Source organism: Equus przewalskii, chromosome 14, assembly GCF_037783145.1.
Source record: "Equus przewalskii isolate Varuska chromosome 14, EquPr2, whole genome shotgun sequence".
NCBI classification, from domain to species: domain Eukaryota; kingdom Metazoa; phylum Chordata; class Mammalia; order Perissodactyla; family Equidae; genus Equus; species Equus przewalskii.
The window spans coordinates 73,711,233-73,737,148 of record NC_091844.1 but is presented as its reverse complement, the minus strand read 5'-3'; the positions used below and the strand labels follow the sequence as shown (position 1 = coordinate 73,737,148).

The 25,916-nt window shown below is 36.6% G+C and overlaps 1 protein-coding gene across 2 annotated transcripts in view; it reads left to right on the top strand.

The window, feature by feature from the left end:
* Positions 1 to 8,430: 8,430 nt before the first annotated feature.
* The window catches only part of TDRD15 (tudor domain containing 15), a 178,977-nt gene continuing 161,491 nt past the window's right edge, over positions 8,431 to 25,916 (top strand). For both annotated transcript variants that reach the window (XM_070573196.1, XM_070573195.1), the window contains exons 1-3: positions 8,431 to 8,552; positions 14,105 to 14,209; positions 16,963 to 23,212. In XM_070573196.1, the coding sequence (XP_070429297.1) occupies positions 16,966 to 23,212 (6,247 nt within the window). In that variant the 5' untranslated portion in view covers positions 8,431 to 8,552; positions 14,105 to 14,209; positions 16,963 to 16,965. The remainder of the gene's footprint in view (positions 8,553 to 14,104; positions 14,210 to 16,962; positions 23,213 to 25,916) is intronic.

Here is a 25,916-nt window from a genome sequence, read left to right as displayed (position 1 = left end):
AACTTAAAATGGCTCTGCCATCAGTTCTACGATGAACTTCACACTCTATAATACATCATGCTCTCTCCTCTGTAATCAGGTACCTGCTATCCCTAGGCTGCACCTCAGAACAAGCGTCTCAATTTACCCTCGTCTGCCACTGACCTGATTTTAGTTCTCTGCATTTGTGCTGTTTTTCTCTTCTTTGCCTTGATTTGTATTATCCTGACATGGCTCCTTGTCCTCTGTTTCTGTCTGGCCAACAACTCCTTATCCTTAAAGGCCTAATTCAGTGTCAGCTCCGCCAGAAAGCAGTCCCTAACCTTCTGGTGCCCTACCTCTGTGCAGAAAACCTAGATATGCCTTTAATATTAATCATGTTTTGTTACAAAGATCTGTTTGGGTGTCTGCATTCCTCACAGGCAGAGCTTCTTAAGAGGGGTTCCAACTATTGTTCACCTTATATTCCCCAGGACCTTAAATATTTCCAGGTATGTTTATACTTTATACATCTTTGCTGAAAGTATAAATGAAACAACAAATTGGAAGGTAGATTTCAAGAACCATGAAAGGTCTCAGATTTCACCCCCCTATAAGCTAACAAGTCAGCTTGCCACAGTGTCGTGGATACTGACAGGAGACATGAGACTCCTTGAGACAGACTTAAAAACTATTACTCACAGCAAAAGCAGTAGCTAGAGTGTCAGCATGATTGCACTGACTCCTTGAGCTCCAGTCCCACAGGGTGATGCAGGTGGTCTTAGACATACTGCACACATAGTGGGTTGTGTTACAGGAGAGAAACACCGAGCTTGGGAAAGCGCCCTCTTTACAGCAGCCTTGGTCTGGGAGGAGAGGTTACCACACCTCTCAAGGTTGCTCCTCCCTGTAACTGTGACCTTGAGAAATGTCCAGATAAAGAGTGGTCAGGGCCTTGCATTCTTGGCATAAACAGTAAGACATCTAGGAGTTTGAGTGTTTGGAATAGTGTTTCCCATCAGCAGAGAGGCAGCTAGATGCAGACACGATACCTTGAACTGTTATGACAGCAAAGCAATAAAAAGCAGACGCAAGAGCTCTAACTTTTAACTCGCTTGAGTCATTTAGTAAAGGGGTTGAGTCCCCTCCTTGACCTCCAGTCTACCAGGATGGAAACTCACAATGAAGACCTTGAATTATCCAGTAAAAGTTCAACCATTTAAGAAGACAGGAAGTGTACAATAATATAATAAATCTAATAGAAATTCTAGCCAAAACTGCTTAAAATAAAGATTTGGTTCTTCAGGAAATCAGGTTCAGAAATCTAGAAAGGTAAGTTATATGGGACCACTCAATCCTTGATAATGGACAAAAATGCTCAAAATCACTTATCGTGAGATTTAAGATAACGGTATATTGCTGAAGTTGATATGCATACATATTACTAATAACTTTATTTTCCACATACTTGCCAGATGCTTATGTATATCTTTTTGGCTACTGATTATTATATACTTCAAAAACATTTTTCATTTCATCCACCTTGATATTTTTAGAAGTTGCTAAGAATAGCAGTTAAGGTACTTGCTCTTCTGTTTCATCATCAATAATGTGACCCATGAGCAATGACTGTCTTGTACTTAAAGCGATTCCTTGTAAGAGATACTATAGCTCTAACACATGTGTTAGACATATAGTTTTTCAGCTTACATTAGTTTTCACAATTCAATTTCCGACTTCTAAAATAATTCTGCCCACAAAAACCACAAAAAATTTCAAGTGAGATTTTAGGTTCTGATATAAATAAATTTAGAAAGATGCTTACTTGTATTTTGTCTTATTGCTCCTCTGTTTCCCACTACACTATAAATCATAGAGCTCATAGGAAATATTAACTACATTTTAATTTTCACTTGAGAAATTCACCAATTCTATAAGTCCTGTTCTATGAATTATAGCTCACTTCCTATATGTTTAGAGAAAGAAATTGGCTGGCCACATATTTGTGGCTACTGTTATGAAAAAATGAACACTTTTACCTTATCACTTAGGTAGGAATATTTGGATGACATTTATGATTGCTTTTTAAATATCAAACAAGATACTTGAGGAAGCCAGACTTAAACTAGAGGAAGCCAGACTTAAACAAATTGAGTGGCAAGAAAACTTGAGTCAGCAGTGAGGAGGACTACAAGAGACCAAAGAAAGAAATAGGGAGAGGACATAGAAGGGCCAGCATAAGAAAAGGAAAGTCCCAGGAGAGAACATTTGCAAGGCTGGGGAAGCCAGGCTGAAGCTGAGGGACCAGAGACAGCCGCATGGGGAAGGGCCCTGGGGACTTCCAGGGGTGCTTCCGGTGAGGATCACATGAGTTAGGAACAATTAGGAAAGACTTTCTCTAAGGGATGTGTGCCAGAAAATGATAGAAAAGGAAGGTAGACTGGAGTTTAGGAGAAGGGGCGGAGTTGGGAGTTTCAGAAAATATTAGGAAAAAGGGGCTTGAAGGCAGTGAGGGAGGGCTGTGCTGGCAAGTGGGAATGGGAGCCAGAGCTATGATGGCAGGGCAAAGCCTGGGTCTTGGAGAAGGAACAGGACAGGAAGCTCCTAGTAGAGGATGGAAAAAAGAATGTGGGCTTGTAAGGGAAGTCAGAGCCTTCTAGATCCCTAGGAGGGAGGCCACCCTGGGCCAGGACAGTGTTTCTGGGATCTGGGAGGAGATAAAGGGAAATGGGAACAAACGATGCCCTTCCATGCACCACTTAAAATTGTCCCGTGTACCACATGTTGTGATATATATACCACATTTTTGGAAAACATTTCAACAAGATCATTTTTAAAAGTCATGGTAGTTCATGATATGATCTGAATCCCTTATTGTTGGACATATAAAATTATTTCTAGCCTACGTTATTATAAGCAATGCTGTACTGAATGTTCCTATAGTTAAATCTTTGCTCACAGCCACAATAATTTGCTTAAGAGAAATTAATTACTGGCGCTGGGATAGTGGTTTTGGAAAAGGGGAATGTCACAGCAAAGGATAAAACAATTTTAAGCCTTCAGATATGTAGTTTTCAAATTACCCAAATGAACACTTCTACTACAAGTAAATGGCAGTGTCTACTCCGCACTTCCTCATTAACACTGGGTATTATTTGAAAAAAAAAATGGTCAGGTTTAGTTGCATCATGAGTAGAAACAACAGCTTCCCTCAGGAAGGAACAGGATGACTGAAGATGTACAGGGTTCTAGAGGGAGATCATCACCAAGTTCCTGCTGCCTCCTGGTGGCACCTAAAAAACTGACAAGACAGAAAACCCAGCCAAACTGAAAAGAGACTATCTGAACAAGTCATAAATGTTCATTTATTTAGGGCTAAAGTTCTACAAAGTGGTTGGCAGAAACATAAAAAAAATGGACCTGAGTTTAGGATATTGGAAGATATGGGAACTAGAGGAAAAATAATCTTACTCACAAGTATAGCATGTGGTGTGACATGCATGATGCACTCAGAGATGATTTATTGAACTGAAATAGGAAAAGAAAATTAATTTTTAAATGGCGAGTTCTGAGGAGGGATCACATGCAGCTTCTTTGAAGAGGCCAGGGGAACTACTGTATTTTATTTATTTAATATCTATTCCTCCTACAAGACAGTGAAGACAATGAGACACACCGAGATTAAGCGACTTGCCCGGTGTCACAGAATAGTCTTCTAGGATAACCGTTTCACTGAAAAGAACACTCACTCTTAACAGTAGATATGTACTCGGGGTCGTGGACTGGTTTAGCGAAATAGGGTTATTTTTACTTTTGCATTGTTCCTGTGTGCAAAACACTGTGTTCCCTGTTAGGGATAAAGAGGGAAAGGAAAAGGGAGGGAGCTACAAAGGCAAATGACACAGCTGTGGCCCTAAAAGCAGTTTGATTCACTGCTGTTTTCCAGAGTTCCATCCTCTGCTCTGCTCACATGTTCCTGGTAACCTGCTCCCAGGGCTGCACACACCACTCGCACAGTAATGCACTGGCTCACTCCATCTTTCACTTAAAGATTCACTGAGGAAAAACAATACGTTCAGTATTGTTTCTATGAGATTTGATGTTGTAGGAGAAAGAGACATCAAATAGTCAAATATGTATATACATATTATGATAAAAGTCCAGGCTTCTCTGAGAAAATATAACTTAGTTCAGCAGTTCTTAAACTTTTTTGCTCTCGTATCCTTAACGCTCCATATCCCTAATGATTGATTGATTGATTGAAGACTTGACAAAATTCTTCAATCTTCTTTTTTTTATTGCTAAAATTAGAGACTACTTGACTTGAAGAAGGATTTCCTACCCAGCCATTGGAATAGTCTACTTTCTTAGTCTCTGGTAAATTTAGCAAAAGGGCCTTATCAAAAATTACCAAATTATATGTGTTATTCTTTCACTTAGGTGTGACTTACTTAGCAGATATACTCAGAAAATATACTTTCAATTTCAACATTCCTTTCGAAAGTTTCTTTTTTTCCATTGAGGTATTACATAAAGTGTATTCATCTTAAGTGTACAGATCAGTGAACTTTTAACACAAAGACTGGTAGAAATGAGTCTTCAATAACATTTATATTTTATGTTTTAGTTTCTGAAAAACCCTAGAGTTGAAGATTTGGTGACTTTCTGAAAACTTCACGCATGTAACATAATCACCAAAGTGAGTTTTCATTTTCAAATCATTTAGCTAAATCTGACTTATTTTCTGTCAGAACAAGTCTGATTTTATTTTTCATTTCAAATCAACATGTTAGTAAGTACCTCTATGAAAACCATCTTATTTCTGAATTCTAATTCTAAGATAGATTGTCAAATAAGGAAAAGATCCTTGCCATGAATTTGTAGCCTGGATGAACTAAGTACCTCTGCTTTAAATTTCTTACCTACATTTTTGGGTGTGCTCTAATGGAACTCTCCCTTGGGAACACTGTATTACTTTAAAATGTTAAGGAGATGGAAGAAAAAAATTAAAGTTTTTCTTAATCTTGCTAGGGTTGCCAGATAAAATACTGGATGCCCAGTTAAATGTGAGTTTCAGAAACAAATAATTTTTCAGTGTTTTCGTATATCTGGGGCATCCTTATATTAAAAAAAGCTGTTTTTTGCTTTGAAAGTCAAATTTAACTGGGTTTCTGTATTTTTGCTTGCTAAATCTGGCAATTCTACTCCAGTTTGACACTACATAACGTCTAATTAGTAACAACCCAACATGCACCAAAATACTCCATTTCTAATGCTTTGCCTTTCAGAGAAATATGAGTAATATAAGGAAAGACATAAAGGGAAGTTTCATTGATGCTAATATTTTGAACTACTGCCTATCTGTTTGGTATCTGAGGGCAATTTACACTCCAGGGCAAAGCACAACAATAAATAGAGGTAATAGAGACACGTCTTTATATTATAAAGTGGGAACAAGGTAAAAGAGAAAAGGAGAACCAAACATCTCCTTTGGCCTTGTGGGTAGCTTGGTTCTCGGGCAGATGAATATTAGTAAAGAGAACACACAAAAGGTGAGAATCTGGAAATCTATTCCTTTGAAACTATTATCCCTCTGCCTCCTTGGGAAGTCTTTGGGAATTTCTAAGCGTATAGTAATCCAGTTTGATGACTACTCACCAAGAATGTAGGGAAGCCTTTTCAAGAGGAAGTGGTGTTTAAGCTGAGAAAGGAAAGAGGAGTAGGAGGAAGTTAAGTACAAGGGGCACATGGTCCATGAGATGTTCACAGAAAATCCTCCCAGCAGATCTCAGGAAAAATCATAGAAGTTAGAAAGAAGAAGGTGATAATTCAAGCTAAAATGTCCCAAGGACCTTGTATTGTTTAGAAGGAGGGTAAAAATATTAACCTCAGAATTTGTTCAATTACATAAGTATTACAAATTGTAGGATGACCAACAAAAGATAGTACCAGAGTGAATAACTTCCCAAGTGGTAGAGAAGAAAATGGCATGTGGAAGTGGGGTGAGGTAGGGAAAGATAGGTTAAAAAAAATTTTAATCTCAAAGCATTAATGGAGAAACCTAGAAAAAGCAGCAAAAACCTAACACAAAATAAAGTGGTAGGAATGAATCACAAAATATCAGAAATCACAATCAACGTCAGTGGACCAAAGGTAAAAAGAAGCTTCTAAGGCTGAGTAAACAAACATCAAAGGAACAAACAAAAAACTAGTAAACAGGGGCCTGCCCGGTGGTGTAGTGGTTAAGTTTGTGCACTCTGCTTCAGTGGCCCAGGATTCGTGGGTTCGGCTTGCAGGCACAGACCTACACACCGCTCTCAAGCCATGCTGTGGTGGCATCCCACATACAAAATAGAGGAAGATTGGCACAGATATTAGCTCAGGGACAATCTTCCTCACACTCACACACAAAAAAAGAGGAAGATTGGCAACAGATGTTAGCTCAGGGCCAATCTTCCTTACCAAAAAGCCCCCAAAACTAGTAAACAAACATAGAGTCAGGTATTTATGAGAGACACACTTAAAACATAAGGAAACAGGAAGTTAGTAGGTAAAAGGATAGAAAAAGAAACCAAGGCAAATACCAACTAAACAAAAGTTGACATGGCTAAATCATTATCAGGCAAAATAGACTTGAAGGTAAAAATCTTCTGCACATGAAGGATATTACAAATGGATAAAATGGCAAATTCATCAGAAATAAATTTTAAACCTTTATGTACTTTACAAAATAGATTCAAAATATGGAAAGGAAAAATTGGCAGACCTACAAGAAGCTGACAAAAATCACTTTCTATACTTGAAACAGCTGACAAAAACATCAGTGAGCATATAAAACACTTGAACACAATTATCAACTTGATCTAATGGATATATAGTTTAAAAATGACCAGATACTAGGCCATGAAGTAAGTCTCAAGAAATTTGAAGTAACTGGTATCATACAGACCACATTCTCTGACCACAATACAATGAATGCAAGTAAGTTATAAATGGATATCAAAAAGCCAACAATACACTTCCACATATCGGGAATTTAAGAAAAATTATCTTTGACCAATGGACTACAAAAGAAATCTGAATAAGAATTAGAAAAGTTTAAAACTGAATGATAATGAAATTATGCCATAAAAACTTAAGGGATACAACTAAAGCAGTATTTACAGGAGAATTCATAGTTTAAGTACACTTTTTAGGAAACAAGAGGTTAAAAATAAAGACAGTAAACACTAAAAAACAGTTGAAAATGAATAATAAAACAAACTCAAAGAAATTTTAAAAAGGAAAGAATACAGATAAGGAAAGAAATATGAAATAGAGAACAATCAGAACAAGAAAAACTAATAGAGAAGACTAACAAGATTTGTCAAGAAAAGTGAGAAGATATAAACAAACAAAATACAGAATAAAGGAAGAAATGGTAACAGACACAGATTTTAAAATAATACACTTATGTTATTAAAACTATACATTAATAAGTTAAAAAACCTAGGGGAAATGGATAAAGTGATAGAAAAAATAAAATGACAAAATTCACATAAAAAATACAAAATTTGACTAGACCTGTGAGCATGAAAGAATTTCTATGGAAGTCAAAAATTTTGTATTCCCCATAATACCCACATCTAGTTGACTTTATAGCTGAGCTCCTTTTTCTTTCAAGGAACTGTTAATTACTGTGTGATATAAACTGCTACAAAATATAGAAAAATAGGGACAGTTCCACAGCTCATTTTATGAGGCTGGTGTAATTTTTTAATTAACTTTTACTTTTTTCCTTTGAAATAATTTCAAATTTACAGGAAAGGTACAGGAAGAGTAGAAAGAACATGCTTCCCTCCCAGCCCAGTACTTTGAGAGTAAAGTATTGACATCATACCCATTCATTCCCAATACTTTAGTGCCTGTTTCCTACAAGCAAGGACTTTTTCCTACATAACCCCAATATACCCATTGGGATCAGAAAATTAACACCATAAATTACTAGTATCTAACGCATAGATTCAATTCAAGTTTCTCCAAACTAGAGAAACAGAACTAAATGCACTAACATAACAAATACCTGATTAACAGGTGCACAATAAATGGTCATTACTTTCACTAACCTGAAAATTCACTGGAGGCTCCCAGGTTTCTATCATGGGCAGCCACAAGGTGAGTCTGTCTGCATGCTGTGCAACCCTTGCACAACCAGGATAAGTCGGGTGACCCCACCGCAATGTGCCACATCTACACCACAAGCTACATCTTCTATACCACCCTAGCCCTGCCCAGAGCCCCCCACAAAGCCCTAACCCAGGCCTTAACCTTTCCCTGAGAGATAAGGCCGTGAGGTAGCCCACCTGGAGCTTGCTCACCTGCAGCTTGGAGCTCAGATTGACCACCGCCCTGGGCCCAGGCAGCCTCGGTCCTGGGCTGGAGCAACTGCACCCACCTGCAAGCCTCCCTCTCAGCCCGCGGCCTCCATGCTCTGCGCATGCGCGCTGGGGGCCTACAAGGGGCGAGGACGGGCCTCAAGTTTGCTGCCATCTTGGACCGTGGCGGTCTTACTAGAGCTTCGAGAAGGACGGCCTGACCTGCGGTGGGCGCTGTGCGTAAGTCCAAGCTCTGCTTATTTACCGTCAGCCTGTTCTAGGCAGTATTGTTTTACTTGGCGGCCCCTCCACACCCCCTTTGGCCCTTCAACCGTCATGGCCTTGGCCTGACCGGGGTGGGCGCCAGCCGTGTGCCGTCTGCGGGGCGCTCCCCTCGGCGGCCCCGCCCCGCCTCTAACGGCGTCCCTCTTGGCCACCCGTGGGCCCGGCCGGCGTCCCTGCCCCGGGAGGTGCCGGTGGCTGGGCCACGGCCCGCGCTGCTGGCCGGGTCATTTTGCTTGTGGAGAGCAGGAGACATCAAGTCAGAGGATGGGAGGGCTCTTGCGCAGAAATTTACTTTTGCGGAGTCACTTAATTGTTGGAATACTTTTAATACACACTCAAAAATAACTGTATCGTTGGGAATTTTCAAAAAGAAATGCAAGCCCCCTTCTGTTTCCCCAATTCCGTCTCCCGATTTCTTCATCACACCTTCACCTGTTTGCGTACAAACACTTCGTTTACGTAAGTGGGATGTCATTTTAGTGTTTTATACACATTACTCCGGCTCCCCTGACAGCTGAACAGGATTCCTAACACTGCTTCATCAGAGCCAATAAAGATAGCGTTGGCTTACTGTTTTTTAGTAGTAATTAAAGGAATAACAGATGCTCTATAATTTATTCCACCGTTAGTAAACATTTAGGGGGTGTATATGTGTTTCACAGCTTTACTGAACTGTGAGGGACAGCAGATTGCACATGGAGTCTCCAATTTGATGATACTTGACATGTATACACCCATGAAACCACCACAATCAAGATAATCGACATATCCATCACTGCAAAAGTTTCTTCTGGTCCCCATTAGTTTGCATTTTCTAGAATTTTATATAAATGGAATACAGTGTCTATTCTCTCTCAGCTTTCTGTCGCTCAAAATAATTATCTTGATAGTCATCTGTGTTGTGGTGTGTATCAATACTTTGGTTCTTTTTATTGCTGATTAGTTTCCATTGTATGGCATACAACCTTTATATGGTTCCATTTTTACTTCAATAACAGACAAACTATGATTATTCAGATTTGGGTATTTTGCAGACATTTTCTTGAAATGACTGAAGCAAGTTTGACGCTTTAAGGAAAACACATGACAGTGATTGTTAATGACAAAATTCAAGCTTTAAAGCCAAAATTAGAAAGTTGGAAAACTTGTGGGCATCACTGCAAGCTTGATGGCTTTCCAATATTTATGAGTTTTCTGATGAGGTTCGTGGTGATATTAATTAATTTAATTTTGAGATGTTGGGTAACACAATATGTCAATATATGGAAGCTCAGCATTACTCTGAACCAGTATTTTCAAGTGAATAAATGTATCTTTAAAATCATTCATGTTAGAAATTTCAAAGTGCAAGATAGACCAAGGGATTTTAAGGTAACAGAGTAACAAAATTTCTTTTATGTCGTTTAATATTCCATATTGTAAATAAGTGCTAAGAAACCACCACTCATTGAATTTTTATGAATATTGAAGAATGTCCTCAGTTATATAAAAGCTATTAAAATAACCATCCCTTTTTTAACTGTATATCTATGTGTGGCCAGATTTTATTCATATACTTTACCCAATACAACCTATTGCAATGCACTGAATTCAGAACCAGCTATGATAATCCAGCTATTTTCTATGAAGCAGATACAGATATTTGCAAAAATTGTAAAACCATGTCATTCTTCTCACTAAATTTTTTGGTTTTGAAAATATTATCTTTCATGAAACTAAATTTAATGGGCTTGTTATTTTAAAATGAATTCCTAAATGTTTTAAAAATTTCAGTTTTTGTTTCTAATATAGTAAATGTTGACAGAAGTCACATAAACAAATGTTCTTTGGGTTCTCTCTTAGCTCGGGTTGCTATAACAAAATGCCGTAAACTGGATGGCCTATAAACAACAGAAACTTATTTCTCACGGTTCTGCAGGCTGGAAAGTTTAAGATCAAGGTGTTGCAGATCTGGTGTCTGCTGTTTCCTGGCTTATAGATGCCTGTTTTCTCATTGTATCCTCATAAGGCAGAGAGTAGAGAGAAGCAAGTTCTCTTGTGACTCTTTTTGTTAAATTAATTTTTATTTATGTATTTATTTTGAGGAAGATTAGCCCTGAGCTAACATCTGCTGCCAGTCCTCCTTTTTGCTGAGGAACACTGGCCCTGAGCTAACATCTGTGCCCATCTTCCTCTACTTTCTATGTGGGACGCCTACCACAGCATGGTGTGCCAAGCGGTGCCCTGTCCGCACCCGGGATCTGAACCTGTGAATCCCGGGCCACTGAAGCAGAATGTGCGCACTTAACCTGAGCCACCCCTCTCAAAAGGAGCCGGCCCCTTTTGTGACTCTTATAAGGGCACTATTCACATTCATGGGGGCTCCACCCTCATGACCTCTTCTAATCCTAATGATCTCCCAAAAGCTTTACCTCCTAATATCATCACACTGGGAGGTAGAGTTTCAACATATGAATTTGGAGGGGGGACACAGAAACTCAGTGCATGACAGGATCATCATTATTTTTTATGGGTATAAAAGGGTCCTGAGACCAAATATTTGAGACCCCAGTTTAACAGAACTTTTTTGGCGCTGGAGAGAGGTTAGGGAGGGGCCTAGAGACTACTAAATTAGAGGAAGTTTGCAGTTTTAAACAGAGTGGTCAGGGAATGGTTTACCAAGAAGGAAATGTTGTGACAAAAACTTGGAGGTGAGGGAGCAAGCTGTGCTCTGAAAGCAAGAAGCCCAGGGCACGGAGGCAAGAAGTTCAAGGAATGGCAAGGCACTGTAGCTGTGGTGTAATGAGTGTAATAGGAATAAGATAAGAAAAAACTTGGGGGGTCCTGGTGGTAGTGGTTGGATCTTGTAGGACTTCATAAACCGCTGATGGCTTTAGTTTTTGGTCTGAGTGAAATTAAGACCTACTGAATTTTTGGAATGAGTAGTGCATGTTGTGTCCTTTTAAAAAGATCATTCTGGTTACAGTGCTGAGAATAGTCATGAGTGGGGTAGGGTTGAAGACAGAAGCAGGAAGACAAGTTAGGAATCTATATTACAGTTGACAGAGGAAGGTAATTTGGACCAGAATTGTAGCAGCAGAGATGAAAGAAAGTGTCACATTTTTTTATATGCTCCGAAGATGAACCCAGTAGGATTTCTTGATGGATTGTGTGTAGGAGCAAAAAGGTGGAGTCAAGGATAACTGAGGATATTTGACCGTAGCAAATCTTTTATGTGGTAGATCATATTGATTGTAATTTTGTCAAAGCTTCATTTTTTTTTTGCTTGTGATTTTAAAAGTTTTAATATTTGTCTTTTTTTGTAGCCTCTAGGCTTTGCTCTTAAAGTCGTCTTTAATGTAAGATTAGTAAAAAAAAAATTCTCATATTTCCTCCTAATTCTTTTAGGTAGTTAAAAAAAAATTAGTTCTTTTATGTGCCTGGTATTTGTTTTTGTTTTCAGTCAAGCTGAGTTTCTCAGCTTCTGCACTGATGACATTTTGGGCCGGGTAATTCGTTTTTGTTGGAGGCTCCTCTGTGCCCTGTAGGATTTTTAGCAGCATCTCTGGCCTCTACCTACTACATGCCAGTAGCAACCCTTGCCCCCACTCCAGCCCAGTTATAAAAAGCAAATGTATCTCCAGACATTGCCACGTTCCCTGTGGGACAAAATAGTCCTTGGTTGAGGACTACTTCAATAAAGTATGTTAAAAAAAACCCTGAAGCCCTGACTTTGAAATATGCAGATTAAAAAACACTATTTTATTTTCACCACATCAGTGTCCTTAAAAACCTGAATCTAGAAACCACTCTGAATATAGGGAAAAGATAGGAGGAGGAAAACCATGGTGCAGACGCTTAACTTGAATCAGAGTATTATGGAACATGGTATCCTTGCCGGAGTTCTGGTCAGTTTCACTACAACTGTCTTAAATTTTGTTAAAGAAAGAATTAATAAGCTGATTCTATCCCAGAAGGATGCTTTCCCTATTTTTGTTTGTGGATGTGTCTCTTTCATTTTTGTCTTAGTTATTGCCCGTGATTGTGTGGTTTAGGTTGAAAGAGCAGTGTGAAACAGTGAGAATAATGTCCATAGAGAGCTTGACTGAATCAGAAAACCTAAATGCAATCCCTTTAACCTTCAATTTATTGATATAAAAAAGGAAAATCTTATTGTGAAGATCAGTTAAACGAATGTACTGAAAACCTTTTAAAAATATTTAAAGCATTATATGGGGCTCTTAATATAAGGAGCTATTACTTTATCTGCTTTAAAATTTGACTAAATCTATTAAAACTTGAAAAATTGTGATTCTAGACCGGTACCCTTTAATACCATAGTCATTTGTCATACATAGCTTTTGAGCACTTGAAATGTGATTATTCTGAATTGAGATGTACTAAGTGTAAAATACTAGATTTTTAAGACTTATATTAAAGTCAAATATATTAATATTTTTATATTGATTACATGTTGAAACGATAATAGTTTGGGTATATTGAGTTAAAATACATTGTCAAAATTAATTTCATTTGCCTTTTTAACGTTGCTACTAGAAAATTAAAAAATTTAAATTTTAAAATTACATATCTGACTCAACTATATTTCTGTTGGACCCCACTGGTCTAAACTTATTAGATGTGAATTCATAGAAGACAAATCCAAAAACAGTAAAAGTGACACCATATATAATATGTATTCTATAGAATCAGGGTTTTCGTGTCAATTTTAATAGTGTTTGTAGACTGTGTCTTCTGCTAACCTTAGGGGAATTGTGATGCTGTGAATTTTTTATTTAATTTTATTCAGAAGTTTTTAAACTTTTGAGTTTAATTTTTTAAAATACATGCAGTTATGCACTGCTTAATGACAGAGATGCATTCTGAGAAATGCATCATTAGGCAGTTTTGTCATTGTGTGAACATCATAGAGTGTACTTACAAAAACCAGATGGTTTAGCCTACTGCACACCTAGACTATATGGTACTAATCTTATGGGACCACTGGAATATATGTGGTCTGTTGTTGACCAAAGTGTTATGTGGTGCATGACTGTAGTCTTTTTGTTTTTTTAAAAAAAAGAAATAAAACATTCAAATATGTTGTACTAAATTTAGGAGAGAAGAGCACTAATTAGTGCCATCAGATTAACTTATTGATTAAGTTGTGCCTCTACCATATCTTTATTTGAACCTATCTGTATCTGATCCTGTGTAATTGTGGAACTATTGCATATGTCTGAGCCTGATTTTCCCAATACTGTAATACAGTAATAAGGCAAATTATATGATAAAGCTGCTGTAAGACTGTGTTCATCAGAATTGTTTTATTATTCTCATTTACTGGCTTTATGATAAGTAAATTGTCTAAATTTATGGAATTATTAGAATACCACTTATGAATCCAATTTATAGATGTTTTATGTTTTCTATTTACTTTTTGCATCTTATATTAGTTTAAGAAGGGTTTCTGCTACAAAAACGTGGTTTGAAAAAGCCTAATTTAATTCAGCCCTCTCATTTTACAGATTTAGAATCTGATTCTAAGAAAAAACAGTTCCCCAAATTTCACACAGTTAATTGAGTCTCAAGTAGAACCAAGTTTCCTGATGTCCTAATCTTGTGTACACAGAGTAAGTACTTTTTTGAATATAGTAGTCTAAGGAATATAATATTGAGTAAAGGTTGTTGGATCTAGAACATCTTAATTTAAATTATGTCTTTAAATAATATAATTGTACATTGGATAAAATAATTGATTTGGTTTTAAATTCTGTTTGTTGTTTCTCTAATTTTCACCATATTACAGTTTAATCTTCAGATACACAAGGGCAGGAGCTTTATCCATGACACTGGGAACTTTCTTCATGATCCTATTGAGCAAGCTTTGGAGAGGCAGGTGAAGGAGGCTGATTGACATCCATGCAATAGGTTATTCTGTCTGCCTGATTAAGAATCTTTTCCACAGTGAAGCCCTTTCATGAGCAACACATGGGACCTACAAATTTTCTTTTTATGTGTCAATTCTTAGAGGCTCATCCATATTTCTCTTCTTCACACTTCTTTGTAATAAATTTTCCAGTCTTGCTTCTTCTGAATTACTGATCATCCTGAAGACACTAGTAGCTATTGTCCACTAATATGCATAGATTCTTAACTCAAACAATTTCTTCTTCAGGCAGTGTAGAGGTACTGATAGGTCTGTCAACAGTGAATATTTTCTTTTGTTTCTCAGGCAAGACCTCCCCTGGGTTGGGGTACAAAGTCTCAGCAGTCTATTTCTGGATGTCACTATCACTAGGTGAGAGCATGAGCAAACCAGTCTAGATTTTTTTTCTCTTTCTGCTGTGAAACTCCCCATGAGTTCATTTGTATTGTTGAGGGAGGGAGAGCAGTATGGAGGAGTAGGCTTCTGGTAGCTTGAGTGACTGATCATGCAGCTTCCTTGTGTCTTTGGACTTTCTTTGGTTTATATTGTGTGTATCACCTTCATTTAATGGAGTCCTTTTGGCTACATATGCTTTTTTATGCCTGAAAAGAGTAGCATGGTTCCTGACAGACTTATATATCTTTTTCCTTTTCCCATTTACTTGTGTAAGTGGTTGCGTGACCCTTTGGGTGAATGCCAGGAAGAACGTTCTTGGTATAATCCAGCACAAGATTCTTTCTCAAGAGTCCTATAAGGAATTATAGGTCTGTAAATTGACTAAAGTCTGGGAATTGGGTAAAGGCCTGTGCCATTAAATAATGGTGGCTTAAGAAAGCCTTCCTGTCTTAAAGTTTCTTGGTTTATTCTAATGAAAGTCTTTAGTGTGTTCACTATTGATTTTGTTCTTAGAGACTACAGGATCAAGTAAGCATAGCCCAGAATCTCTCTAGATCAGACCATGCTGATTACCACAGCAAATTAATTATCTAGGAGGAAATAAAAACCATAATCAGTACCCAGATGTCCCTAAATCTTATCTCTTTCTCTAGCTTTCCAGTGGCCTGTTTCAGTTTGTGGACTTGGGTCTTAAGTCTTAGAATGGGCTTCTGTTCTGTTGTTTTATCTTTTTCTGAGATAACATTTATACTTTGATATGATTATATATTCCTCTCCTCCGTGCTCTTCTTTTATCTTTTATCTTTTTCCTCTGAGTTTTGGGGTATTCTCTCAAAATTTTCTTCTACTTGATTTATCTTTATTTTGTGTTGACTTTCCCCATTGTGGTTTGAAATTTCTTATGTATGTATCCTAATCTTACTACTTAGTCATATAAAAATACATTATTCTCTTTGACTTTTTTGAAAACAAGAATCAGACTTTTGAGAAACGATTCTTTGCTGTTTCCTTCAATACATTTATTCCTGAGGGGAGCATTTTCTTGGTTTCTTTTAAGTGATCCCTTCATTTAAATTTTTTTTTCTTAGATCCAGTGTTTCTCTCTTTCATTCTCATCAGAAATTGATATATTTGTCAACTGTTAACTCAGAGTCAAGCAGGAGTTGCGTAGTGTCTTATTACCAGTTGGTTCTTGCTTGAATTTGGGGAATATTTTATACTACTTGAATATTTACCATACCAGTTTTAGAATCCTGACAATCTAGAGAAGATTAGCTGGAGCCATAGTTACAGTAGAGAGGTTTGCCTCTGTGCTAAAGATTTCTTCTCCTTTCCCCTTCCCTCCACACTTTTTGTGGCCAGCCATGCCAGTGACAAGGCCTGGATGTAGCTAACCTGCCTCAGGGTCTTTCTGTGCCTGGCTTTTCTTAGTGGTGTTCAGGACTCAGCCTGTTGCCTTCAAGCAAAGAAGAATCCTGGAGTTGTACAATGAAGCTAATAGAGTCCAAATATTGCTAAATTGACACCGAGTGGAGAGTGCAAACCGTGTGTCCCTGGTTGGTTCACCCTCTGCCCTTGCCTCTAGCACCCACCCTTTTGAGTTATGGGTTGCTGGAGGGAGTCTGCATGAAGGAAAGCAGTTTTCTCACAAGAGGAGAAGGAGGTCTCCAGTGGGCTTTATTTGGCTTCCTTCTGTTATGCCACATGTGTCCAATATCTAGTAGAAATTTGTTGGTTTCTGGAAAAGGAAGATTGCTCTTCTCTGTTTTCCATGATTAAATATGTTCTCCCTGTTTTTTTGTTTTTTATGATTTCTTGGCTTTTTCAATTGAGTTTTTTTGAAAGTGTGGAAGGCAGTGAACAGTTAGATGCATTTTGTTTATTTTGCTGTCATCTTGTCCAGTTTATAGAATTTTTACCAACGTGTTCAATTTGATAAATACAGACATAGAATTATTTTTAAGGTTTATTTTTCCATATCAAATTATATAAGGCTAGTTTCACTTAATTCCGACAGCTCTCTGTCCAGAAACTAATTAGTACTTATTATTTGCTTTTTAGAGAATGGATTCTACATCTCTATTATCAACATTTTTAGATGTGGATCTGACAATATCACATATAGAATGTTTTCCCAAGGACATTGTGGTGAAATTTCAAGGCAGAAATAATATTGAATGTGAGTTTGACTACCATATATTGCAGAGGGAAATACAGCATATTCCAAAAGTAAAAAATAATGTGGACATTGATGAATTTTGTTTGGTAGAAGAAAGAGTATCTGGAGAATGGCAGAGAGGAAGAGTTGTGGAAAAGAAAAACGAACTCTATACAGTGCTTCTTATAGATCATGGAGAAGAACTAAGAGTTGATAGTACACAAGTTGCTTCAGCCTGTGGCAACTTATTTGAACTACCACCACGGGTAGTATGTGGTGTTTTTGCCAACATACTACCAATTGGGGAAAAATGGTCTCCTAAGGCTTTGAATTATTTCAAGTCATTAGTAGGACTACAAGTGAAAGGTTGTGTACAAGCTATTTTGCCTCTTCAAATGATTCTTCTTGAAGTGCCAAAGATTATATCCCAGGTTCTTGAATTACAATTTGGAAGACTTATTGATGGGGATTCATTTCGTCTTATTGTGGATATGTTAAAAGAATTCCCACAGCCAATGCCAGATTTATTACAACATAAAAGACCTGAATTATCATTAAGTAATAATGATACTTTACTTGATATTCAACATGTTCTGGATAATTTACAGCCACCTTTGTCAGCAGGCAGTACTGAAAGTGTAAAAATATCATCTGCATTGAGCCCAAGTAAATTTTATTGTCAATTAATTAAAAGGATTCCAGAATTAGAAAACTTGACAGTATGTATGACTTTGCATTATGATATTATCAGTCAAGAAAGTGGTCCCATGTGTGATAATTTTGGGCTACTTTGTGTTGCCAAAAGGAGAAATGGACAGTGGCATAGAGGAATTCTTCAGCAACTCTTGCCCAATAATCAAGTTAAAATTTGGTTTATGGATTATGGCAGTAGTGAGGCTGTACCCTCAATTCATGTAAAGAAACTTAAACAAGATTTTATTTTAGTACCATTATTTTCATTCCCATGTTCTCTGACATATTTACACAGTCCAGATAGAGATGTAAGAAAATTTCAGCTGAATGTATTTAAACAAGCCTTGTTAGGACAGATAGTATATGCGCACATTGATTGGTTCAATAAGGATGAGCATTTGTATTATGTGACATTACAAACTCAGGAGTCTAAAATTAATTCTGAGTGTCTGCTGAAGACTGTAGGCACACAGGTACTTTGTCCAGTGTCTGATTCAAAAATCTCTAATACATTGAGAGAGACTAGTGCTTCTGATCTGAACAGCTTTGCAGTTGAGAGTTTTATTGGAAATATTGAACGATCAGTAGACTCTCTGAATGAAAAAGACACTTTGAAAGTAGATTTTCCTGTTAAAACTGTAGGAATGGAGATACAGGCTGCCTACATAGCTTTTGTAGCATATGTATTAAACCCATCAAATTTCTGGGTACGCACAAATGAACATCAGAATGAATTTCAAGATATAATGAAAAATATAAACAAATTTTATGATTTGTGTGAAAATGATGAACTGATTCTGAGAAATCCAGAACCTGGTTTATTTTGTTGTGCTAGATACAGCAAGGACAGACGTTTTTACAGAGCTGTCATCACAGAAATTAATGGATATAAAATTGATGTTTATTTTTTGGATTATGGAAATACTGATTCCATATCATTTTTTGATGTAAAAATTTTGCTTCCAGAGTTCTGTGAGTTGCCTGCCTTAGCCATGTGCTGTTCACTTGCACACATATTTCCTGTTGAAGACTTATGGGTGAAGGCAGCAACTGATTTTTTTAAAAAAATTGTCCTGAACAAAGCAATTTTGCTTCAAGTTATCGCAAAAAAAGATGACAAGTACACTGTAACTATTCAGAGTATTGAAGCCTCAGAAAATATTGATGTTGTTTCTCTTATGTTACAAGCTGGATATGCAGAGTATTGGGAAGTAGAACCAGAATATTATTCAGAATCTGTAAGTGAATGTCCAATGTTAAATTTAAAATCTAAAAACAAAGTTACTATTAAAAAAGTCATATCTGCCCTTCTTGAAGGACCTAAGCCTAAAAAATACCATTCAAGTAAGCGAAAAGAAAGTAACTTATCTTTGTTAAAGTCCCCAGCTGTTAAATTCTCAGATTTAAAAAATCCTTCCACCTTGTCTGTGGGATCTGAGTCACCACGGCCTTATAAAGAATATATGTTTAAACCAGGAACAGTCCTTGAAGTTAAATGTTCTTTTTATTATGGCCCAGATGACTTTTCATGCCAACTCCAATGTAAGTCAGAAGACCTAAAATTACTAATGGAACAAATTCAGAATTATTACAACATTCATTCTGATGCTTATCAGACTGGACAGATCGCTTGTGTTGCTAAGTATTCCAAAGATGGGAGGTGGTATAGAGCGGCTGTTTTGACTCAAGTATCAGAAAAAGAAGTTGATGTAGTATTTGTTGATTACGGTTACCAGGAAAGAGTTTTAATTAAAGATGTTTGTAGCATTAACCCACATTTTCTTTTTTTAGAAGGCCAAGCCTTCAGATGTAGTCTTAATCATTTAGTTGAACCCGTTAGTTGTAAATTAGTCAGTTGGACAAGAGAAGCATGCAGAGACTTTGGGAATTTTATTTCTTCGTCTAGAGGGTTATTGACTTGTGTCATCTATGCCTTAGTTCTTATACATCCAAACTATTTATATAATTTAGTGGATTTACAATCTCCATTTACTAGTGCAAAAGAATTTCTTATTAACCATGGCTCTGCACAGTATAGCATATTATCACAGCCGTTCCCATCTTCAGTTAGTCTTTACAGTTACTGTTATTCTTCCTTTAATATAAAAATTGGAAGTGAAGAAGAAATATATATCTCTCACATATATAGTCCCAAAAAGTTTTATTGCCAGCTTAGTAGAAATAATAAAGACCTGAAGATGATAGAAACAAAAATCACAGAGATTAGTAACCTCAGAAGTTATCCAAAATATGATTCTAGTAAAATGAGATTGTGCATATCTAAATACATAGAGGATGGTCTCTCTTATAGAGCTTTAGCAATGCCAACAGATTCGTTATCTAACTTTCTGGTCTATTTTGTGGACTTTGGAAATAAGCAATTAGTAGAAGAAAGTATGTTGGGGGCTATTTCAGATCAGTTTCCAGAGTTGCTGTTTACACCTATGCAGGCTATTAAGTGTTTTTTGTCAGATCTTAGAGATGTAGATATTCCAGCAGAAATCAGTAGCTGGTTTGAAGATAATTTCTTGGGAAAACCATTAAAGGCAGTAGTATTGTCCAGGGAGTCAGATGGCCAGCTTGGTATAGAATTGTATGATGGATATCAACATATAAATCAAAAAATTAAAACGTTGCTTAATGCATATGGAAAAAAACATTGTGACCAAGCACACTGTGTGGAAAAGGGTCATAAAATAAATGAGAATAAGAGACTTTCTGTTTCCCTGAAAGGCAAAATAGAAAACGACTATCACCCTAATATAAGTAAAACTAGTCTGGTAACATATTCTGAAAGCAAAATAGATCAATTAATGAATCCCAAAAGTGTGTCTGCCAGGCTTTTGAGACCATCAGTTTGTTATAAAATTGAACCTGTGTCAAAAAACAAAGTGAAGAAGCCTTTGAATGATGGATTTAAGAATAGAGGTATGAAAATTGTCCCTGGATCTGCACATATTGTTGATAAAAGTGTCGTGGGTCAGAAATCAGTAAGGGTTGTATCACAGTCTTTTATCAGAGAACTAAATCAAGCAGCCTCACAAAACCCATGTAATCTTACCAGACCACAGATCAAAGACCTTCCTCAACCCAAAATTTACTTGAATGCCAAAGTTAAAGGATATGTTTCTAATATCAGTAATCCAGCAAGCTTCCATATTCAGCTTGCTGAGAATGAAAATGTAATCATCAGACTTGCAGATACTCTAAATGAAAGAAGAGCAAGTATAGTGAGAGAGAGACAATCAGTTAAACCTGTGGTGGGAGATCTTGTAGTTGCAGAATACTCTGGTGACAAAGCCATTTACAGAGCAGTTATTAAGAAAATTTTGCCAAGAAATTCTTTTGAAGTGGAATTTATTGACTATGGTAACACTGCAGTAGTAAACACATCTAAAATTTATGAACTTAAGAGGGAATTCTTAACGATTCCTCAGCTAGGAATCCATTCTTTTCTTAGTGGAGTAAAATGGAACGAGCCTGATGAAGTTTGGGACAGCAAAACTGTGAATTATTTTGCTTCAACAGTAATTAACAAAACAATTTCTTGTGAATTTTTGAAAAAGCATGAGCAGAAATGGGAAGTAAATATAACTTGTGATGAAAAATGTGTCATTAACGAACTACTAAAATGGACAGCATGTTCAAAACTACATAAAACAGTATTGCCAATGCCTCAGGTTCTCTCTCCAAAAAGCCCTGGTGGTGATAACGAAATGAAGAAAGGAAGATCAAATGGATGTGAAGGTTCTACAGTTCTTCAGTCGTCCTACCAACAGCTGGGTAACATTCCTTTTGAAGAGTTAAAACCTGGGCAACTTGAAAAGGCTGAAATACTTTATGTTTCAGAAAGTGGGACATTTTATGTGAAGTTATCTAAAAATAAAAAGATTTTATCAGATTTAACAGTATTAATTAGGGAAGAAGTGAAAAAACCTTTTTTATCAATGGAAAATATTGAAAGAGGCTTGGAATGCTTGGCAAAATCTAAAAAAACTTTGACGTGGTATCGCTCAAAAGTAGAAAAAAACTGTGTTGATGAGAAAGTGCTTGTTTTTTTAGTGGATTGTGGTAGGTTTGAAATAGTACCTTTATGTAATACCAAGGTGCTTAGTAGTGAAATCAGAAATATTCCAAGACAAGCTGTGCCTTGTAAATGGATTTGGTTTGAAAATTTTAGGAACATGCCATTTGAGTCTTTTGTGTGTTTATTTGCTCATATGGAAATAAACATCCTTTTCCTGAAATATTTAGACTCTGTCTGGGAAGTAGAAATTTTGGTAGATGGCCTGTTACTTTTGGAATATTTCAACACAGTTCATTTTGAAGAAAACAAACTTAGATCTTCACAAATTTTCAACGTGGAATCTAAGACTCCGATGTCATCATATACAGTAAGATCATTTACTTGGGCACAACTCCAAAATGGTAGACAGTATTCTGGTATTGCCACTGCTGTTTCTGATCCATCAGATTTTTGTGTTCAGTTAGAAGATTTCTTTGACACAATGAAATCTCTCTTTGTTTTGCTGTCTGATCTACCAGAAAACTTACAAACAGTGCCTCAGGAGCACATAATTCCTGGTTCTAGTTGTTTGTTCAGATATAAATTGGAGGACCAGTGGAACAGAGTAGAAATTTCTAAAGTCTCTGATCAGTCTTTACTTCTTCTATTGATTGACTATGGATTTTCTGTTTATGTGCCTTATTCAAATATAAAAAATCTTAAAGTCGTCCCTGAAGAACTTATGAATTTGCCGAGGCTGAGTTATCCTTGTATCTTATATGGTATCTTACCTGCTAAAGGGAAATATTGGAATGAAGAAGCCAAAAGTTTTTTTCAAGATTTCCTAAGTAAACCAGGCTTAGTCTTTCAGTGTAAGGAATACCGTTTTGAAACAAAACTGAAAGTAGATGTCATTCATGAGAAAAACAATTTGGCAGATATGTTAGTTGCATCTGGTCACGCAGTGTATTCTAAAGAGTCAGATCATCTTGATGCAGTTACTCATAGGTCTACTAAAATCTGGTATAAATTACAGAGTGAGCCTGCTTTCCCAGTATTAGATCAAAATTGTTATAAAAGAGAAGATATAAATTGTGCATGTACTGAGAAACAAAAGCTAAAAAAGAAGAAACCTATAAAGAGGAAAGATGTCTGTAAGAACTTCTTAAGAAAAAGCTGTATTAGTAAAAGATTACAATCTAGAAATTTAACACTGAAGAAGAAGCTTGATAGTGGAAAACATAATCCTCAAAGTACCATTACATTTGATACACGTGCAGCAGCTTCATTTTTGGAACTATCTAATGGTTTGAAGAATAACATCAATTACATTACAAGTGCTTTCGAAAAACTAGTAACTGAAGGAATAGAGGAAAATAACACAGTGGACTTGAGAACAGCAGTAAAAGCGCTACATGTTAATGAAAAAATTGTATCAGAAGAACGCTTAAAAGGTAAGTAATCATTTTTAAAAAGATTGTTTTTCGCAGATTCTACTTTTGATTCTTTAAAAGTTTACTATGTACTAAAATTATCCAAATTGAAAATATACTGCAGTATAACTTACTAGAAAATCTGAAACAATGAGTAAACTGGGACTGATCACTTGAATTATAAAATGATGCTCACTGCGTTTACCTTGTGTGAATGATGACCTTTGAGACTGTAATGCTAGTAGAAGATTTTAACCACATGTGCATGCACACATGCATGACATTTTACAAATAGTTTCAAGGGTTTCACAAAACTCCCAAAGGTCCATAGATCTCAGGTTAATACATCTTGCTGCTCTTTGTGAGCTTCCTGGGCTCATTTTGAAGAATCAGTTTTCTGTTATTTATGTTATCAGGTGAAATATATCTTTATCTAGGTTTTTCTGAGTGTGCTTCTACCTTATTGCTAGTGTAGTTAAATTTATAGAATAAACTGACTGGAGCATATTTCCTCCTAAAAATTTAGATGTCAAACTGATTCTAAAATATTAAGATTTTAGTATTTTATGTGCTATAGTATCTGATTTTGCTTATGCAAATTATACTTATTTTCTGTATGGATTAGTTACTGAGGATTTTGTAGGCTATAAAGAATTTTCTCTGCTTAATGAATATTCTGACTTTATAAATTTTTGTATGTTATTCCATATTATAACTATTGTCATAAGAGGTTACATTCTTTCAATGAGTGGAAGTGCCTTGTTTTTATTGATGTATTTTAGAGTTTTTCATTTGAATTCATCTTTAGGTGCTTTATAGTGAATTGCTAAGTGCTTTAAAATTGGCTCTTTTTTCTTCTTATTTTTGAGTCGTCTTTTATTATTGTAGTAGTTATGGTAGAGTGCTTACTACGTTCCAGGTACTGTGCTAAGAGTTTTGTATGTATTATCTTATTTAAAGCTTACCCCAACTCTATAAAGTAGGTTAATATTAGGTTTAAATGGAGTCTAATACTAGTACTGTGCTTCTTTGCCTGAGTTCTAAATCACTTTAGAGAGAGAGACAAGGAGAAATACAGTTGGTGAGCAAATATCATGTTTATTAAAAAAAATAAAAAACAGGGCCTGGCCCTGTGGCCTAGTGGCTAAGTTGGGGCATTCTGCTTTGGTGGCTTGGGTTTGGTTCCTGGGCACAGACCTACACCAGTCATTGCCGACCATGCTGTGGCAGTGACCCACATATAAAATAGAGGAAGATTGACACAGATGTTAGCTCAGGGCGAATCTTCCTCAGGAAAAAAAAATCAAAAACAATATTGATAAATGTGTCTTATAAACATGGGCAAATGAGTTTACCAATACTGAATCAATTATTTAGACTACGCACACATGCAGGGAGGAGAGCTTCTCCATATGGGGAGCCTACCCATGTAAAACTTACAGCTTAAGGCAGTTATCTCCAAAAAGAAGGGAAATAGGAAGAAGAGGCTGATCGAACATATCCTTTCTCCTTCTAAATAGACCAATCAGATTGCCCCTACTCCTGGTGTGTGAGTAGGGGGGCAGAGAGTCCAGAGGAGTTATGCTAGTAGAGTGCCTCCCGCATGAATACTTTCACATGGAAGGGAACAACAGGAATGGGAGGAAGTACCACCCTCCCAAAGTTGTTATCACTATTTTATGATGGGGTGCAGGGGAATTAAGTAAATTGCCCATGGATATAAAGCTGGTGAGTAAGGAACTGAGATTTTAAACTCAGATGTCTCCAACTCCAAAGTCTGCTTTGTTCATTATTTATGCTACCTTTTGAAAGGTAGGTAAATTATTTGAGGAAGAGTTTTCTGTAACCCTTGGCCATCAGACCATACATTTTGGCACTCATATAATATCTTTTATTTTTCCTTTACCTGTGTATATTTCTGCCGCCTTTGTTTTTCCCATCAAATTCTTTTGTAACCCACTCTTGGCCCCTACCTCCATCTCACGTCCTGCATTCCCAGCACACAGTGAATCAATAGTGAATTAAAGTGAAAGTGGCTGTTAACAAAAGCAGTTAGAGCACCAAACATTAAATTACACTCCTGAAAAAAAAATTGAAGTCCTACTTAAGGAAAAATCATAACTTTGAAACAAATATAAGAAACATGGTCTCGTGGACTAAGAATAGACTGGTATACTTGTTATAATCATAGTTTTAAAACAAAGTAAAAAAACACCACCTTAAAACTAGTTTAATTGCCTTGAATACTATCCAAGCTCTTGCCATCTCTCTTACTCATCTAAGGGCAGTAGTGACCACTGCTGCTGCTGTTATTGCCTGCAGGTACTCTGAAACTAGGGCACAGTGGTTTTAGTACTTCTTGGTTGAAGACATTAATACTTGAAACTCTCATGCTTATTTAAAAAGTTGGAGATAGAGCTCTAACAACAGTGCTTTTCAACCTAGGCTTTGCATTGGAATTAAGAAAAGAAGCTTTAAAAAATTCTGATGCCTGGACCTGTCTTTTAGAGATTCTGTTTTAATTGGTCAGGCTATGGCCTCACCATTAGGATTTTAAAGATCTCAGGGGATTCTAATATACAGCCAAGTTGAGAGCCCCTGTTCTAGAGAGTATGGTGGGTAACTTCCTCAATTTTTTTTTTGAGAGAAAATAATAGTTCTGAACTTTATCTGTGAAAACTCTTAGAATCTGTCCCTCCTGTCCAGACTGTACATAACAAGTCAG